At 34.2% G+C, this 16,929-nt stretch overlaps 4 protein-coding genes across 19 annotated transcripts; 3 read left to right on the top strand and 1 right to left on the bottom strand.

Moving 5' to 3' along the window:
• Positions 1–2,635: 2,635 nt before the first annotated feature.
• Positions 2,636–3,729, top strand: LOC120074364 (iron-sulfur assembly protein IscA-like 2, mitochondrial). The gene is made up of 3 exons (XM_039027460.2): positions 2,636–2,882; positions 3,247–3,367; positions 3,487–3,729. The coding sequence occupies exons 1-3, from the start codon at positions 2,799–2,801 to the stop codon at positions 3,513–3,515; spliced, it is 234 nt and encodes a 77-aa protein (XP_038883388.1). The 5' UTR covers positions 2,636–2,798; the 3' UTR covers positions 3,516–3,729.
• Positions 3,730–5,826: 2,097 nt separating this feature from the next.
• IQD9 (IQ-domain 9) lies at positions 5,827–11,210 on the top strand. 12 transcript variants are annotated; one of them, XM_090312050.1, is made up of 7 exons: positions 5,841–6,500; positions 7,142–7,249; positions 7,633–7,700; positions 7,975–8,109; positions 8,431–8,658; positions 10,333–10,446; positions 10,552–11,210. In XM_090312050.1, the coding sequence occupies exons 4-7, from the start codon at positions 8,053–8,055 to the stop codon at positions 10,912–10,914; spliced, it is 762 nt and encodes a 253-aa protein (XP_090168176.1). In that variant the 5' UTR covers positions 5,841–6,500; positions 7,142–7,249; positions 7,633–7,700; positions 7,975–8,052; the 3' UTR covers positions 10,915–11,210. The 12 variants fall into 12 exon arrangements, with proteins under 12 accessions (XP_038881548.1, XP_090168176.1, XP_038881546.1 ...); XM_090312052.1 differs by having other exon boundaries at positions 6,016–6,464; positions 7,151–7,249; XM_090312051.1 differs by having other exon boundaries at positions 6,016–6,500; positions 7,151–7,249.
• On the top strand, positions 11,196–14,161 carry LOC120073042 (nudix hydrolase 15, mitochondrial-like). Of its 5 annotated transcripts, none has more exons than XM_039025615.2 (6): positions 11,196–12,027; positions 12,206–12,348; positions 13,106–13,225; positions 13,343–13,528; positions 13,683–13,835; positions 13,912–14,161. In XM_039025615.2, exons 1-6 carry the CDS (start codon positions 11,667–11,669, stop codon positions 13,999–14,001), a joined length of 1,053 nt encoding a protein of 350 aa, XP_038881543.1. In that variant the 5' UTR covers positions 11,196–11,666; the 3' UTR covers positions 14,002–14,161. The 5 variants fall into 5 exon arrangements, with proteins under 5 accessions (XP_038881543.1, XP_038881542.1, XP_090168172.1 ...); XM_090312048.1 differs by adding an exon at positions 12,808–12,839 and having other exon boundaries at positions 11,798–12,027; positions 13,683–14,161; XM_039025614.2 differs by having other exon boundaries at positions 13,683–14,161.
• A 127-nt stretch (positions 14,162–14,288) lies between these two features.
• On the bottom strand, positions 14,289–16,540 carry LOC120073040 (magnesium-chelatase subunit ChlI, chloroplastic-like). The gene is made up of 3 exons (XM_039025613.2): positions 16,247–16,540; positions 15,907–16,013; positions 14,289–15,523 (listed from the first exon to the last, which is right to left on the bottom strand). Exons 1-3 carry the CDS (start codon positions 16,350–16,352, stop codon positions 14,474–14,476), a joined length of 1,263 nt encoding a protein of 420 aa, XP_038881541.1. The 5' UTR covers positions 16,353–16,540; the 3' UTR covers positions 14,289–14,473.
• Positions 16,541–16,929: the final 389 nt, after the last annotated feature.

Genomic DNA, 16,929 nt, shown 5'->3' with positions numbered 1-16,929 from the left:
GAAAATTGATAATTAATTGATATTATTTTTTTATTTGAAAGTGAAACATGTTGAAATCAAAATAAAAAAAAGAGAATAATACAGTTTTTGTCCTTAGGTTTCAATTCTAGTTTCTATTTGGAAAATGTAACACATTTAGTCTTTAATTTTTTTTATTTTTATTTCAATTTAGTCTCTAAATTTTAAAATGTTATAATTTTACCTTTGAAGTTTGAATTTTGCATCAATTTGGTCCATGAATTTCAAGATTTTATATTTTAACCTCAATTTTTCATTAAAGACTTACTTTCAATGATTGACGTCAATTTCTATTAATTAATTAAAATAATCAAAAGTAAATTTTAAATTTAATTTTAAAAGTGATAAAAATAGTGAGAAACTTAGTTAATTATAATTTTTTTAATAATTTTTAATTTATTAATATAAATTAACTCCAAAATACGGAAGTGAGTATTATCTAGTGAAAAATTGGTTAAAAGTGTAAATCTTGAGAGATAGGGACCAAATTGAAGAAAAATTTAAATATAAAAAATTTTGAAATCTAGAAGCTAAATTAAAAATTAAATTCAAAACTTAACGATTAAATATATAATATTTTAAAATCTAAAAATTAAATAGAAACTAGATTAAAAACTTAAAAACTGAAAAGATATTTTTCCTTGAAAGAACCATGCAACGTCAAAATAAATGGTTTAGTTTCAAACGTTATGGGTCCGTGTTTTATTAATATCAATTAAAATATAGTTTTCATTTTATCACAATTGGCCTACACTGTAGTTTCAAACTTTGAAAAATGGTTCCATATAGCTCAAGATTTTCAGGCCACGACAAAATGAATGTGAACGTGACAAATAATTTCCAAGTTTCTCTCCCCTATTTTTATTTTCTTTTCATTTATGTTTCTCCATAATTTTTTTTAATAACCATTTAATTCTCATTTTCTGAATTACATAATTCGAATTTTTCACTCTCTAATTGTACTAAAAAAAATTATACTAATTGATCCTTTAAAAAAAAAACTATATTAATCGCCAATACCAACATAATTTAACTAAAATAAGATATGTTTTTAATAAAGAAAAAAATTAGAAGTTCGAATCTCGATATTAAAAAAGTTAGGCTATACTATTTTATTAGAATAATCATATAACCATCCAAATTTTATAAGTAAATATCTATTTCTCAAAACTGGTAGTAAATTAAAAGGAAATTTTCACAAATAGAAAAAATGTCAAATTATTTACAGAAAAAAAAATACTGAACCTCAATAAGAAAAAAAATTAAAATATTATTATTTTATGTAAATAATTTTTCTTATTTTTTTTCGTTCTTGAAAATATTCCAAATTAAAATTACAAGAAAACATAAAATTCAATTCTAAAAAAAACATAAAATTCATGACGGATTTCCCCTTTTAATTTGGCTTTCTTAGGGAAGATAAATTGGGACTCAATTTAAAGTTTCAATTTAATTCCCACCATATTTAAAACAAAATGGCCAGCCAAGCTAATGGTTGACTTTTAAGCATCGTTGGAAACTAGGAACTTAAATAAGAAAGAGAAAAAAAAAATCTAAAAAAAAAAACTTGGCTGCTGACAAATTTATGGCTAATATGTAAGTGCTTATGATTGATTGTAAATATGTTAGTTGGAAAATTTCTAATACAAAGTATGATATTCTATTTATTCATCCTATAATATTATTTTCATAGAAATTAATAGATCTCTCTTAATATTAATAGACTTTTATCTTATTTTAAAATGTATATTCACGTAACACATAATAAATAGAGAAAATACGAAAAAAATTTCATATTTCTGTAATATAAGAAAATTTTCACGTATTAGCTAAAATGATTATAATTTGATGGACATAAGGTACAATTGATTTCGAAGTCAGGAATTTTATTCTCTATTTTATATATTTATAAAAATATCATAAACATGTTCATGCTCGAATCTCGTTTGCGTTGGGCTTTGTTACGAATCTTCGTTGACCTTTACCTTCGATTCACTTTTCCTTATTTTGGTCTTGATACGTTCTGAGGTGACATGGGTAAGAGATTCTCACACCAGTGTGATACCAAGTCTATTTCACTTCAATGCTTACGTTAGTACAAGAAGTGACTAGTTTTGTTAAGCATAAAAGAAATAATGTTGGGTCTCTCATTTGGAGATTATTTAGCCTTTCGATTTTACTTACCCTTCCCTTTGGGGGCAGTTGAATGAGGCTATTAATAAGTCTGTCATTTGACACACATCTATGATTATGTGTGACAACAGTGGTGTCAAGGTCCTTTATAGTGCTCAAGGTTGTAGGTAGCAGTCTAGATCGAACTTGATTGTTTTCTTATTGGAATATATTTTGTTAGCTTTTGGTTGGCCGGTCTAAACCCCTATACTTCCTAATATCTTGTAAGCTCAGGTTTACCCTGAACTTTGGACCTCGCCTTAGTAGGCAAGATTCACACTACAAGAAATTTGATTTTTTCCGACGAAAGTTTTTTTCGAGGATTTTTTTGGCATCAGGAAAAAGATGATCTCCCAACGATAATTTTAACAACTACCGTCTGTAGAACTAGTTTTCCGACGCTATTTAAAAACGTTGGGAGATGATGAATTAAAACCCTATCTTTTCCCATCAGCCGCCAACCCCCTTTTCTTCACCCTTTTTTTCCCCCACCCCCTATTTTTTCTCCTTTGTACCATGTCATCCCCCTTTTCTTCTCCCTCTTGTTTTTTTTCTCTCTCTTTTCTCTTTGCACCACACCATCTGCCGCTGCACCCACGACAATACTCATGACACCACGCCATCAGCTGTTCGGTGCTGCTATCGAGCCCACGACTGGTGGGCTACTACACTTTCGTCGTTGCACGATTCAGGTAAGTCTTTGCTTCTTCTTTAATTTTTTTTGGGAAGAGATTTATAGTAAAGAAGCCCCCCATAACCTTCCTTTTGAATTTGACATACATTTGGCATAGGAATTCTTCATTCGTTTCATTGTTGTCCTCTAAGTTAGTTCTTGATTTTTCTGGATTATTCTTTTATGGTGCACCATTCGGGCCTATAGATTCTCTTATGATATACCATTTAGGCCTTGATTTTCTAGGTTAGTCCTTTTAGTTTCTAAAGTTCAAGTAAAGAATTTGAATTTTGAGCATTTCTCTTGTTACCAGTTCTACCTGTATTGGGGTTCATTGAACGATCTTGATTTACATTTTTGCTTAGTTTTGACATGCCTTGCAGAGAATGAAAGAACTGCAAGATCCCAAGGAAGAAAAAATACTTCGCTTGAGTATAGAAATTGGGGGGTGTTCTGGATCTCAATATGTTTTCGATTTGGATGGCAAAACCAACTTGATGATAGGTTTGACAAATATCAACTCAACGATTACTTTTTACTTGGATTTTCCCCGTAAAGATTGTTACTGATATTTGCTTTTACTTCTTAAAAAAGTTTTTTCCTTACTCTTTTCATGTTTGCAGGGTGTATGAGAAGGAGGGAGTTAAATTGATAGTTGAGAATATCTCATACTATTTTGTAAAAGGAGCAACTATTGATTATGTTGAAGAGCTGATTTGTTTTGCTTTTAGTGAAACGTATCTCTCATTATTGCTAACTCATTGCTTTTGTCTAGATATGTTTATTATTTTCATACCAATGAGTGGACCATATTGAATTATAGTTATATGGCATCTATTCAAGTAATGGAGTGATGATAACGAAAACTGAAATACTGAAAAACCAATTTCCACTAAGGCCATCCTTAAAATATCTATCCGTTGACTATTCACCATGCCGTTTATGGAATCTCTCCCCCTTCATGAGCACGGTTAGCTATCCAGAGTATTATTTACATTGGAATCTCTCTCCCTATATTTTGTTAAATAGGATAACTGTTTTGAATGATAAAATTGTTGAAAACATTTTTAAATATAGCAAAATGTTATACTGGTTTGAGTTCATTTAAATTTGTTAATGGTCTTATGTTGAGTTTTGAGTTTTATATCGAACTTGAAATGGATGTATGCCAAATTGAGTTTGTGGATTTGGGAGGAGAGAGGGAAAATTGCATAGAGTTTATTTGAATTTGTTAATGTTATTATATTGGATTTAAAGTTGGTGTAGAGATAAATGTAGAGTTTTATTAGTTAAAGAACTTGGAGATTAATTTCTCCATGGTGAGCTTTTAATATTTTTCTATTGTTGTCTTATAAGTGTAGCATTTTCATTCCTGAGAGGAAATAAGCTTAAGTTTTGATTAATTATGTGGATTATGAAAAATAAAGACCGTATAGTTTTTGGATTGTGATATGATTGTCTTATGCTTTTGTTGTCATTAGATAGAAGCCCCAACTTTATTTGTTCATGATTTGAAAGAGGAATTTATGAATGGATTCGGTTTAAAATCCAAAGGTTGTGAAGTAGCCATTGTCATCGACAATAAAACAATATGCATATTTAGTTGTATCGATTTTTATTTATCAAAGTATGAATTAATTTGTCCTATACTGATTTTCATGCACGAACAAATTAATTATATCTACAAATCTTAATAAGAAAAGAGAAATTATTATCTAATTTAAAATTGGTATATGATATATTATTATAAAGTTTGAGATTAATATAGTATATTATGTTTAATTAGCCAAAAACTTTTTAAAAAAAACATGGAATGAACTTTTGAATTGTGCTGGAGTGGTTTCCATTCATGTGGTCGTGAAATGATGTAAATTGATAAGGTTTAGAAAAACTATATTTGAACAATCTTTTTCTTTTTTTAAAATTACTTCCCCACCATTTCTTAAAGTTTTTAACTACATGACAAATTATGCCATCTATTTCATCTTTATGTGTAGTCTAATCAACTGATCTTGATGATAAATTTTACAACTAATGGTCATTCAAAATCTATTTTAAATTTGGTAGACACTACTTAAAATACATATAAAATTATATATATTATGTTAGATCTTGCAAAAATCTACATTTAAAAAAAAAAAATAAAGAATCCGTTTTATTAAATTATTAGAATTACATTTTTAGTAAAATTATAAACTGATGCTGGAATTTGAATAGTAGATAATTTATCAATTACATTACATTTGTATTTTTTTAGTACAAACCTTACATTAGTTTTAGTTTTCTAAAATTGATATTTCATTTTATAGGTTAACTAACTAAATTAATCCCTAAATTCTGATTTGATGACATTTTATTTTTGAATTTCTATTTTAAAATTGATGTTGTTTGCTCTTCATTTGTTGATAAGCTTTTCACTCCTTGTAAGAATATATATTTGTATTCTAAGCTAAAATTTTAAAAACAAGATATTTTAAAAAATACTTTTTAATTTATAAAATCTGGCATGATTTTAAAAAATTAATGAAAAAAAAGTAGGTATTACAATAAGAAAACTATAAGCAAAAGCTTAATTTTCAAAAATAGAAAACTAAAAATAGAATGGTTATCAAATGAGAATTATAAGTTTATATATTAAAATTGTTGTTAAATTTTATAAATTTTCAGTATCATATGTTAGATTTTTTCAACTTTTAAAAAACTTTCAATCTATTGGCCAATAAAAACTTTTAAATTTTATGTCTGATTAACCTTTTCCATATTTTTTGAAATTTATAGATCCAGTAAATACAAAATTACAAGTTGAGTTTCATTAGACTTATTATTTGTAATATATCAATTTTCTTTTTGAAGGACAATGGAGTTTTTATTTAATGGTTAGAAAATGAAATCAAAGAGAGAATTTAAAGCTTCGGGTTCGAAACGGAAGAAAAGAAATAAAAAAGAAAGAAATTCAGGCCTCCATTCATTTATTATTAGATAAGAATTTTCAAAATTGTCTCTGAAAAAAGAATTTTCAACATTGTGATTGATTGGAAAATTAAAGAGGGAAAAAAGAAAAAAAGGATGACGGCCGACAAGATTTTCGTAATGTACAGATGTCGCAAAGGAGTGCCGGTGAAATACCAATTTTGTAACGTTCTGTTTCCTTCAATAATTCTATGGTTCGTTCAATAATCGACAAATTACACCTGAAATTTTCACTCAATTCATCTCTCTCTTCAATCGTCTCCTCCGCCATTTCTCGATCAAAGAGTTCGTTCCCATGTCGCTGTAGAGAAACCCACCAACCCTTTAATGGGGACCGTACGATCTTCCTTCTCATGAGCTGTTGCGTTGGTTGAGCCTCTGATTGAGGGCGGGAAAGAGTATTTTAAGGGTTTTCTGTTGTAGGGTTTTTTTAAAAAACTATTTTCATTGGGAATTTTTGGGAGAAAAAAGGCTGGTGATGGGCCATGGCCAATCCATATTGCAACAACCACTTTTATACCCTCAGGACTTGCCTTCATCTTTACTACTACGACTTCACAAAGCTGGACCAGTTGTCTACTGCCTTCTCTTTCAAAAATCGGGAGTGGCTATGCATTAGAAGTTTTGAAAGGTCTCTCCATTGATTTCTTCTCCAGCTTTTTCTGTGGTATATCTATTCTTCAGCCCCATTTATTTCCTTTTAATATTACTTCCTTTTCTATGTTGAAGTTTGAGATATGGGATTTTGAATTTGGTAAGAAATGGTAGATCTGATGTCTTAGAAGCTTACTGATGGGAAAATTTGGTAGGTTCTTGAGCTTGTTGTCGTAACTATTGACTATGTTCTATGACTCTTTTTGGGATTTCCCATTTTTTCCGTGGAGATGATTGTGATAGTAGAACTTATAATCTGGTTTTGGCTGTTCTTCGGAGACTCAGAGGAACAGCATCTCTGTGTTGTTTTTTACTGAAATGGCGTGATCTTGACCCACTGTTTGAAAAACTAGTTGCTATGATCTGAGATTGGTGATTTTGAAATGCGTGGAATGTTTGATATGCAAATGTTCATTTGGTAACATCTTTTCTTTGTTTCTTTCATGATTAGTTTATTTCAAGTTCAATTCAATATTTACTGTGGGATCTGCATTAAGAATTTGCATTTGCATAAGAGCCAGTAATTCTCAGGTCAAATAAGAAATTCTTAAGGGGAGACCTAACAGTGAAATATTATTGAAGCAGACAACGCTTGGTCAACGCTTGCTTACTGATTATATTAGTGACATTTGGCTAACGCAGAATTGTTTCTAGCTTGTGTAGTATATAAGCGCTTTATTAGCGGAAATGGTTTCTGGACGCTGGTTTAAGGCAGTAATTCGCTTAAAGAAAGTGAAAACCAGCAGTTCAAAACAAACTAAGGTATGACAATGCAATAAGTGCTGAGATTCTGGCTGTTTTAATTCATTTCTTTGTACAAATTATGATCCTTGGATCTTCAGTATGGAAAAGAAGGGAAATAAAATGGAGAAGTTACAAACTTCTCTCCATTAGCTCTCATTTTCTCACTCTCATGTACATGTGCTCCATGTTCTATTAGGTGCCAGCATTCTTTTATAGTTAGGACTGTTCTTTAAGCTTGCCGTAGCTTGATCTTTTCATCTGTATGCTTTTGCTAACCTCAAAGGTTGATTTAATACCTTTTTTTTTTTCCCCCTCTCCAATCAAGGGATCACCTGGGGGAAGAAAACTTGGGTAAAACTCAATTCTCATTAGTCATTAGAATATGATAACTTTTTTTGCAGAGAAAAAAACTAGTTGGGATTCATGATTGCGTTCTAAACTCTTGCAGTTTTGGGAATACTTTGATTTGGTAATGCTTAACATTTTTTTTTTCTTTTGAAATCTCTAGAATTGTCGAATTTGCAAGAGTTAGTCTTTCCTATTGATTTCATAGTACTAGTTGGGTTATTTCCTTTGGTTGAACAAAGATCTGTTGAATAGTCATACAAGCTGTTTACCCCTTTTGATAGCTGCACTTCTAATATTGCTAGGAAACTAACTGAAGTTTTACAGATTGGTGTTTAACAGTTCATATACTACCATCTTATTAGTTTTCTTTTTTGATATGGAAATCATCATCTCAGGAGAAATTGAATGATTTGCAAAAAGATTCCCCAAGGTTTAAAAATGGTGGTACTAATGGGAACGGTAAGTCTCTTGGGATGCCAATTGAAGATGTAGCTGCAGTTCGGATTCAGACAGCATACCGAGCATATTGTGTGAGTTACTATTTCTATTTGGCCTTCTTCCCCTCTAAAATATATTCTTCATTCTGGGTTTATTAATTTCACATGCTTCTTATGTTTCTTACCCATATGCCTTTTTAAACATGGTGTTTATTATTGCTATATTTCATAACCAGGATTGATGGGATATATATAGAGAAAGTTTCGTTTCCCCGGATCTTGCAATAATAGGAGAACCTAATTTACCTATTATATTTTATAAATAAGCATAGTAGGCTTTAGGCTGCAGGCAGCATTTTATTATCTTGTGTGTTCACATAGCTGTTAATGCTACTATATTTTTACATATTATAGGCCAGGAAAAATTTACGTCGCTTGAAAGGGGCCTTCAGACTGCAGAATCTGACTCAAGGCAATTCCGTTAGAAAGCATGCTACATCTACATTAGGCTATCTTCATTCCTGGAGCAATATACAGGCTCAAATTAAGGCTCGTCGACTTTGTATGGTGACAGAGGGACGACAGAGACAAAAAAGATTAGAAAATCAACGAAAACTTGAGGCTAAGCTTCATGATATAGAGGTCAGTCCACTGCTTCTCCCAGGTGTTTTATGTTCTCACATTTACTTGATTTTGCTCCCGATATACATTTCTTATTTTCTATTTTGTTTTGTGCATCCTACAATTACCAATAAAACCATGGCCTTTCTTGATCGTTTTCTTTTTCACATGGCTTAATGATCATCTTCTCTTTTTCTTTCAAGCTGAATAAGACTAGGAAAAGCTCTTTGAAATGGCACAGGGAAAACTAAGCTTGTAGTCACAAAAAGCTTGTTCAAGCCATATATGCCAAAAGAAATTCTGATAAGCTGCAACCACGGAATTTCCCTCTCTCATTTGCCTAGATGACCATCAAGAGCAAATGTGAGGAGAGGCTATTGGTGTGGAGAACTGTGCACCAATTGAAGTTGAGAAGCTTAAGATACCCGAGTCGCTTGGCAAAACGATATTTTAAGAATACTTGACTCTTTAAGTTTCAGCATCTCTTTTACATAAATAACCCCAACCAGGGGAGAGATACCTCCTTTTTTGAATGCTTAAATGTGCATTGGCTCTCTTATGAACCTCACTCGATCAAGAGCAGAGAGATTCCGAGATCCTTTGATGGATCAATCATTATGGTTTGAAAGAGGAGAAAGCCTTCAGGATGAACTTGAGAGAGTCATTTTCAATCCAATTATCATTCCAAAAGCTGGAGGTTGATATCCACCATGCCTTTGATTATATCGAATATCCAATCTTTTAGTTTAAAAATCTACTTTCAAGGTCCTTTAGGGATGAGAACGAGGATAATTCTCGGGAATTGTTCATCTTTAGAGTTGCAAAATTTAGAAACTATATTTTTCTTCAACAAAGCCTCTGTCTGATGGTGAATCCTCTTAAGCCATTTAGAAAGAAGAGAGCAGTTTTTATTTTAGAGGTTACTGAACCCAAGCCATAGAAAATCACGGAGGAATCATATTTTTGCCCATTTAACCAAGTGCCACCTCTTCTTTTTAACGAGTTCACAGTAAGTCTTTGGAAAGCTTTTAGGTTTAATTAGCTACGTTATTAGGCATAGAACAAAAGAAAACATAAGGTTTGAAAAGGGTGGTTCAGCCTCCTTTCGAAAGTGAAGTGTTCTTTCATATTTGGAGCTTGTCAATTCTTTCAATTAGGAGAGATCAAAAAAGAAAGAAAGAAGATTACCATTGGAGGAAGCTTAAAGCCAGACCATTAACCTATTTTGCAACCGATGCCACGAGCAATCTGCTATATAGGGACTAACTTCTGTTAATGACAATGTTCAACAGCTAGAGTTAATGCAAGTCTAGATGCCTCCAAAGAAATTGACAAAATTAAAAAGGATTGTTCAGATTTTCCTCTTAATGGGGAAGAAAAGAAAGGTGTTTGAAAATTGCAATCGATTTATTTATAGACTAGAAATTCGTGTGTTTAAATCAATTATGCTTACTTTGACCTTTTTTCGATGACTCTAGTCTCTAGTTATGGCTGGAGGGTCTGATATAATCTGGTATTGTTCTGAAGTTTCATGGTTACATCTGACTCATTTTATTTCTGCTGCATACTTGAGAGATTTGAGGTCTATCAAGTTCCATCATTGGCCATATTAGTTAATTTTTCCATTTTTCCTTCACAAAGAGCAAATGATCGTGGCCTCATTGGTTGTTAAGCAGTAGTTTGAACGGATTGCAGGTGGCGTGGTGTGGGGGTGCAGACTCCATGGACGGGATTCTTTCTAGGATACATGAGAGAGAAGAAGCAGCTGTTAAACGCGAGCGTGCTATGGCATATGCATTCTCACATCAGGTATGCTAATCACTTAAAACGTTGCATTTTATACATCAGGGTGCCCGGAATCTCCATCTATAAAATCTAGCAAAGGGTCATTTCATAATGTTCTAAAATTTTCAGTGGAGAGCAAACTCCAATGAGATGTATGGGTTGGGTAAGGACGAACTTGGTAAAGCTGATTGGGGTTGGAGCTGGAAAGAACGATGGATAGCTGCTCGTCCGTGGGAAAGCCGTGTACCATCTCAGTTCGTTAGTCCAAAGAAATCTACAATTAGGCAATCGAGCAAAGTCAGTCAGAGAAATTCACCATCCCCTAAAGCACGAGTTTCGATCAAACCACCTTCCCCAAATGGGAAATCAACTTCAAAGGCTCGGAGGTTGTCTTATCCAGCAACCGAGAAACTGACTATGGAAGAAAAAGGCGTCAAAGAAAGCATTAAAAATGACAAAGGGAACACTACGAAAGAAGAAACAACGTCCTAATCGATGCCATTTATAGAATGCAAAACGTGTTCATATTTTTATCAAAGAAAGCCAGAGAAAAAAAATAAAAGATGTAGAAGCCATTTATTTTCTGTATGTCATTTCTGATGATGTTCATTCATTGAGTGGTGTGAGGTAATGTATTATTGGCATGCAGTCTGACCCCATGTCATTATTTCTTACATTTCATTTCCTTTTCCTTGTTATGTATATTTGAAAGAAAAAGAAAGACAGTATTACTTAAGTTATAATGTATATGATACGAACAGTGTTAATGATTTTGAAATTATTTGATAGCTTGAGGTTGTTATGTAACCAACATAAATGGCTTAAAATCCATCTTTCTTTCCCTGTATCTAAACAACAATAATATAAAGAAGGAAACTTTTGTATGGTAATCTAGTCACATTCACATCCCTTCCTGTAAAGTTATGGTCTGTTGCAACTTACAGCACTTGTCCTCTTTAGCGATCTATGTTCGTGAAGAAGCAATAAGTGGATAATGAGCCAATTCAGTTAGGTATTTTAACGTGTCGCGTAAACAGTGGAAAGAGCGATTTTATCACCCATTGATAAACTAAAAGAAAGCTTGTGAGTCCCCTTCTTCCAATCGCAGAGCCCAGAATCAAACTCCTCGTACAAGGCAATGCCTAAAGCTGGAGAAGGCCAAAGCCACACCAATAGTTGTAGATAGCGGACAGTCTCACTTATTGATGGTTTATTTGTGAAGAAATCTGAAGGGCTTTAAATTCATGATTTCATTATTAAGAAGGCTATCGAAACCATCTCTGTACACGACTCGGGTCTCAAAACTCATGGAATCTTCTGCGGACTCTTCTGGGTGCTCAAGAAGATTAGTCGCTTTGGCACAGCAACTCCGCCTTTACAAACCGCCTCCATTGTTGGACGATATAGAGGAGCCAACCAGTGAGGAGAGCAAGGGAAAGGTTGTCTCTCAAGTGGGTTTCCCTGAATCAGCCACTCCAATTTCTCAAGACCCAGAGAGATTCAGACCCAAGAGAGCGGCTGTGTTGATTTGCCTTTTTGAAGGGAATGATGGCGATCTGCGTGTCATCCTCACCAAACGATCCTCGAGGTTGTCTACTCACTCGGGTCAGTGCAGTTTTTGGGAGTTTGCTCCTTTTGATTTCGATTGAATCTAAGAGGAAAATACAAAAAAGAACAGAATATGGGAATTGGAATTTGCTTTGCTTTTTCGTCCGAAAATGGAAACGGATTCGTACCTTTTATTCGTCGTTCAGCTATAATTGGGGATCGAATTTGTTTGCAGGTGAAGTTGCATTGCCTGGAGGAAAAGCAGAGGAAGGAGATGAGGACGATGGGGCGACTGCGACGAGAGAAGCAAAAGAGGAGATTGGCTTGGATCCTTCGCTCGTAAATGTTGTTACTGTTCTCGAACCATTCTTGTCTAAGGTATGTACTCTCTCTCCCCCACAAATTTTCTGGACTTGCTATAACTGATAAGTATTCGATTGTTCAAGAGGCGCCCTTCTGGTGGGGTGCAGAACAGACTCAATTCTAAGATCATAGGAAACAATTGGTTAATATTGAAGATCAAATCAAGTCAAGGTTGCAAATTTTGATACCCTAATGCATGAAATGATCCTGCTTCAAGAATTATATGTAAGCTTCTGCTAATCCCAACTATAAATAACCAATGTTCGAAAGAAAATGAGGATTTAGGGAATGTTAGAAGGTTTATTTGCTAGTACATTAGGGTTTTCTGATGATCTGGAGTTTGGTTTCATCGCTGTTAGGGCTTCTTAACATAAAGTGATGGAAACTCCAAGACGTTTCCTTTTTCTTATAGAAGCAATTTGTGGATGGGATTAAAACTTTGCTGCTTCCGTTTCTAATGCTTTCTGTCATTAGGTAACTACGCTTGGCTTATGGAAACACCAATAGTAAGTCTTTTGTTCCTTTGGGACTTGAAGAACTTAAAGTTTTATCAAGAAAACTCACTTTTTTTTAGTGGAAGAACAAGAACTATTGCATAACCTTAATGTCCAGGATTCACCAGCATTGGATCATCTCTGAGTTGATCAGCTTTGTTAGACTCTCAGAGGCCAGCCTTCAGAATTTTAGTATTTTTGACTGCAGCAAGAAGCATTTACTTACTAGGGATTGTGATGATCAGTTCAATACATGTTGACCTTCTTTTTCTTTGCAGCATCTCCTAAGAGTGGTTCCTGTTATCGGCATTGTGAATGAAAGAAATGCATTCACTCCCAGTCCGAATCCTGCTGAAGTGGATGAAGTATTTGATGCTCCACTTGATATGTTTATTAAGGTTATTATTTTCGTTTGGTGGATAACTAAAAATATAACTATTTTCTAGTAATTGTTATGTTCTTGAACCCTTTATTGAAATCTCAACGTAGATGTTCTCTTAAAACATCTGATGCAGGATGAAAATCGGAGATCGGAGGAAAGAGAGTGGATGGGATGCAAATACCTTGTTCATTTCTTTGATTACGAAACCGAGAATAAGAAGTATGTGATATGGGGTTTAACTGCTGGGATTTTGATAAGGGCTGCATCAATAGTACTCCAAAGCTCACCACCTTTTCTGGAGCAAAGCCCTATTTTCAAGGTTCCAAGAGTCGTAGCTAAAGATACTATTATGCCTTAGAATTGAGAATATTGTTGAAGTGTAGACTATATTATAGTCCTGTGTTAGTATGGTATCAAAGTCAGACATTAACTGAAATAAAATTTCGATGTTAATGTTTGATATGAATAAAAAGGTAGAAGATTCCAAAGATTATTGCACTCATTTGGAGCCAGAAATAAAATTCCAGAATAGAGGAAGCCACCAGTATCATGTGCTGAGAAAGTTCTCTTTGAGAGTGAATGCTCGGAATAAACTCGCTGCAGTTGCCAGCATATCATCTTCAATGGTATCTCTCTTTTCGTTTTTGATCTATGCTTGGAGAACTCTCTATAACTTTAAGGCCTCTGATATTGTAATTGCAGAACATGATTCATGGCATAGAGAGCTTAAGCAGCCGTCCATTAACAGGGCTGGCAGGTATACCCGGGTTCAGAACTCATTCGTTCTTTTAGATGATAACATTACCATTGTCTATAGTTCCAAAGTTCTTTATTGATGGTGATCAGAGTGGCGAATTTGATTTAGTAGCAAAAATAAATTATTGTAAATGATAAATCGACTGTTTGTGCTGCGGATGCTTCACTGCTAATCTAGATAATCCTTCAATGTAAATATGTTCTTCAACTTGACCTTTTCTTGTAGACGATGGCAACATTGATTTTACTGTTGAATTGAAAATGAAATACTCCAATGAAATATAGGATGCACGAAGTTCTAAGGGGATATAATTGGACCACGCTTTACAGCAGTAAATATCATAGATTTCTCTCTATATAGATAAAAATTAAATTACATGAGCATTGGAAATCTGTGAAATTCTGCTCATATAAATGGAAAGGGAAACACTACAAAAAGCACACTGGTGTCACTTTGTTACAACTTACAAAAAGAGTTGCAAAGAGAAGGCCATTTGTATCAACTTTCTCAGCTAAATACCTCATAAAATTTCTCAATGACAAGTAAACCAGAATCAATAGACTCCAATGGATCTTTTCTAAGACGATGTCTTAAGCAGTTGGGAATGACGGTAGCTATGTCCTCAGCAGCAACTTTATCTCTTCCTTTTAGAGCTGCAAGAGCCTTTGCAGCTCTATTTGTCACTATGTCTCCTCTCAATCCATCAACATTCAACTCAGCACAAACCCTGGAGATTTTCACCTTCAAATCCTGATCTATCTGCACAGAAGAGAGGGAACTCCTAGCTGAAGAAATTTGTTGCTGCAACTTTTCTTGCTCTGCCTTGTAAGATTCACGGAATTCCTTAGGATTCTGGTCGAATCGGGCCCTCTCCTCGACAATCTTCACTCTCAACTCTGCATCCCTTACAGTACCAACTTGTGCATGCATTCCAAACCGATCAAGTAGCTGTGGCCTAAGCTCTCCTTCTTCTGGATTTCCTGAACCAATCAAAATGAATCGAGCAGGATGGGAAATGGAAATGCCTTCCCTCTCAACTGTGTTCCAACCAGAGGCAGCAGAATCCAGTAGGACATCAACTAAATGATCATCCAAAAGATTTACTTCATCCACATAGAGAATACCTCTGTTAGCTTTAGCAAGAAGGCCCGGCTCAAATGCCTTCACACCTTCAGTAAGTGCTTTTTCAATGTCAATAGTCCCACAAACCCTGTCTTCGGTAGCACCCAATGGCAGATCGACCATATTGATTTTGGTCATCACCACTGAAAGTTGCTCTCCTTTCCCCAGACTTTCCCTCACTTCAATACCCATTGATTCAGGGTCCTCAGGGTCAGAATTGTAGGGATCCCCAAACACAACTCTGATTTCAGGGAGCAAATCAACCAGGGACCTAACAGTGGTTGATTTTCCTGTACCTCTATCACCCATGATCATAACACCTCCGATTTTTGGGTCAATAACGTTAAGGAGAAGACATAGTTTCATCTCATCCTGCCCTACTATAGCAGCAAATGGATAAACAGGTCTCTGACTCTCTTTTGAGATATTCGCGGCCTGAAAAATCATGAATATATTATTCACTCGTATGATCTTGAAACAAATCCAATAATTTTCTACGTTCATTCCCCCCCCCCCCCCCCCCGAACTGTTTAAATCGAGATCCTTATAGTTCATTGATCAGTAAAGATCTTATCAATCACTTTCCCCGACTAAATGCAAAATTCAAGAAATTGTTAAGCTAGTCGGAAAGGCTTAAAACGCTTATTAGAACCAGATAGCATTCCATATGCATTTAGGCTCTCATATTCACAATGCAGTATACAGTTAGCTTACTGGAACTGGAAAGCGAAAAGCAGTTATAAGTTTTAAACAGCTTCATGAATGCAGCTTGTATACTCAGAACCAAACTAAATTCTAGGTGGGTGGGGGTAACAAACCTTCTCAAGAGTGTTTATTTCAGTCGCAACATTGCATTGAACCTGAGGCCTTCCCTTCTTCCCCTGAATCCTAATACTCCCAATAGACTTCTTCCCATTACCATGACCTGCAAAATTACCAATTGCTTACATCTCTAAAATTCGATGAGAACAGCTGAAACTCAAGAATCGCGTCACAAGAATTTCAAATACTAGGCTTCAAGAGACGAGTAAAAGAAATAAACAATGAAACGGGAGACATCAAAGACGAATTAAAAGACGGGAATAGGGAAGAAGCGAAAGAGTACATAAAGAAGAGATTGAAAACAGTGCAGATTGATTAATTTCTATGGAAATGTACCTGGGGTTAGAGAGAGCAGAGGGACGAAACGCCTAGGGGAGGGAGAAGAGAGGGATCGAGAGGCCAAGATCGCAGTTGAGGAAGATCCTCCAAGAGCGAACGCCATCGCTGAGTTCTGGTCTGGGTGCGAATCCTTGGTGATTCGTTCCCAACTTTAATAAATGGCTTGTATTGGTTTGTTAGGTTGCGGATAAGAGAGGATAGATTTCAGTCCGACTTCTGCTTTATTGCTTCCTGTGTTCTTTTTAGCCTACTCATATTAAATTCGATATTTTTACATTTTATGAGTGAATTGATATTTTACAATACCGGTGAGAAAATATACGAAACACAAAAAATAAGTATCGTAATACTACTCGTAAAAATAAAATATAAATAATAAGTTTGTTAATTTGCTTGAAAATCATATAATGTTTAATTTTTAACTTAAATTTCCTTTTATTTTTTTTTTTCAAAAATATCCTGCAAAACCGACAACTTATCAATATAAATTTCTGTAAAATTGAGACTTCGATATTTCCATCTACATCGATATTTTAAATCTTGGTCATATCATACAAATACCCATCAAGGCTAGATTACCTTGGTCATACCATACATTTCCATCAAGACTAGATTAGAATATATATATATATATATATATATAGAGCTAACGTTTTGCATTTTTTATAAAAAATATTCAT

Source organism: Benincasa hispida, chromosome 3 (genome assembly GCF_027475165.1).
Source record: "Benincasa hispida cultivar pf3 chromosome 3, pf3_genome.v1.1, whole genome shotgun sequence".
In the NCBI taxonomy this organism is placed as follows: domain Eukaryota; kingdom Viridiplantae; phylum Streptophyta; class Magnoliopsida; order Cucurbitales; family Cucurbitaceae; genus Benincasa; species Benincasa hispida.
Note: the sequence above shows the minus strand (reverse complement) of the source record. Positions and strands in the feature narration are given on the sequence as shown.

Excerpts from the sequence above, each read along its gene's own strand:
- LOC120074364 (XM_039027460.2), top strand. The coding sequence starts at position 2,799 with ATGACACCACGCCATCAGCTGTTCGGTGCTGCTATCGAGCCCACGACT. Across the intron at positions 2,883-3,246 it reads TTCGTCGTTGCACGATTCAG|AGAATGAAAGAACTGCAAGA; the intron begins GTAAGTCTTTGC and ends CATGCCTTGCAG. Across the intron at positions 3,368-3,486 it reads CAAAACCAACTTGATGATAG|GGTGTATGAGAAGGAGGGAG; the intron begins GTTTGACAAATA and ends TCATGTTTGCAG.
- IQD9 (XM_039025620.2), top strand. The coding sequence starts at position 7,175 with ATGGTTTCTGGACGCTGGTTTAAGGCAGTAATTCGCTTAAAGAAAGTG. Across the intron at positions 7,250-7,974 it reads GCAGTTCAAAACAAACTAAG|GAGAAATTGAATGATTTGCA; the intron begins GTATGACAATGC and ends TCATCATCTCAG. Across the intron at positions 8,110-8,430 it reads CAGCATACCGAGCATATTGT|GCCAGGAAAAATTTACGTCG; the intron begins GTGAGTTACTAT and ends TACATATTATAG.
- LOC120073042 (XM_039025614.2), top strand. The coding sequence starts at position 11,667 with ATGATTTCATTATTAAGAAGGCTATCGAAACCATCTCTGTACACGACT. Across the intron at positions 13,226-13,342 it reads CACTTGATATGTTTATTAAG|GATGAAAATCGGAGATCGGA; the intron begins GTTATTATTTTC and ends CATCTGATGCAG. Across the intron at positions 13,529-13,682 it reads AGCAAAGCCCTATTTTCAAG|GTAGAAGATTCCAAAGATTA; the intron begins GTTCCAAGAGTC and ends ATGAATAAAAAG.
- LOC120073040 (XM_039025613.2), bottom strand. The coding sequence starts at position 16,352 with ATGGCGTTCGCTCTTGGAGGATCTTCCTCAACTGCGATCTTGGCCTCT. Across the intron at positions 16,014-16,246 it reads TCTGCTCTCTCTAACCCCAG|GTCATGGTAATGGGAAGAAG; the intron begins GTACATTTCCAT and ends GTAATTTTGCAG. Across the intron at positions 15,524-15,906 it reads AAATAAACACTCTTGAGAAG|GCCGCGAATATCTCAAAAGA; the intron begins GTTTGTTACCCC and ends ATGATTTTTCAG.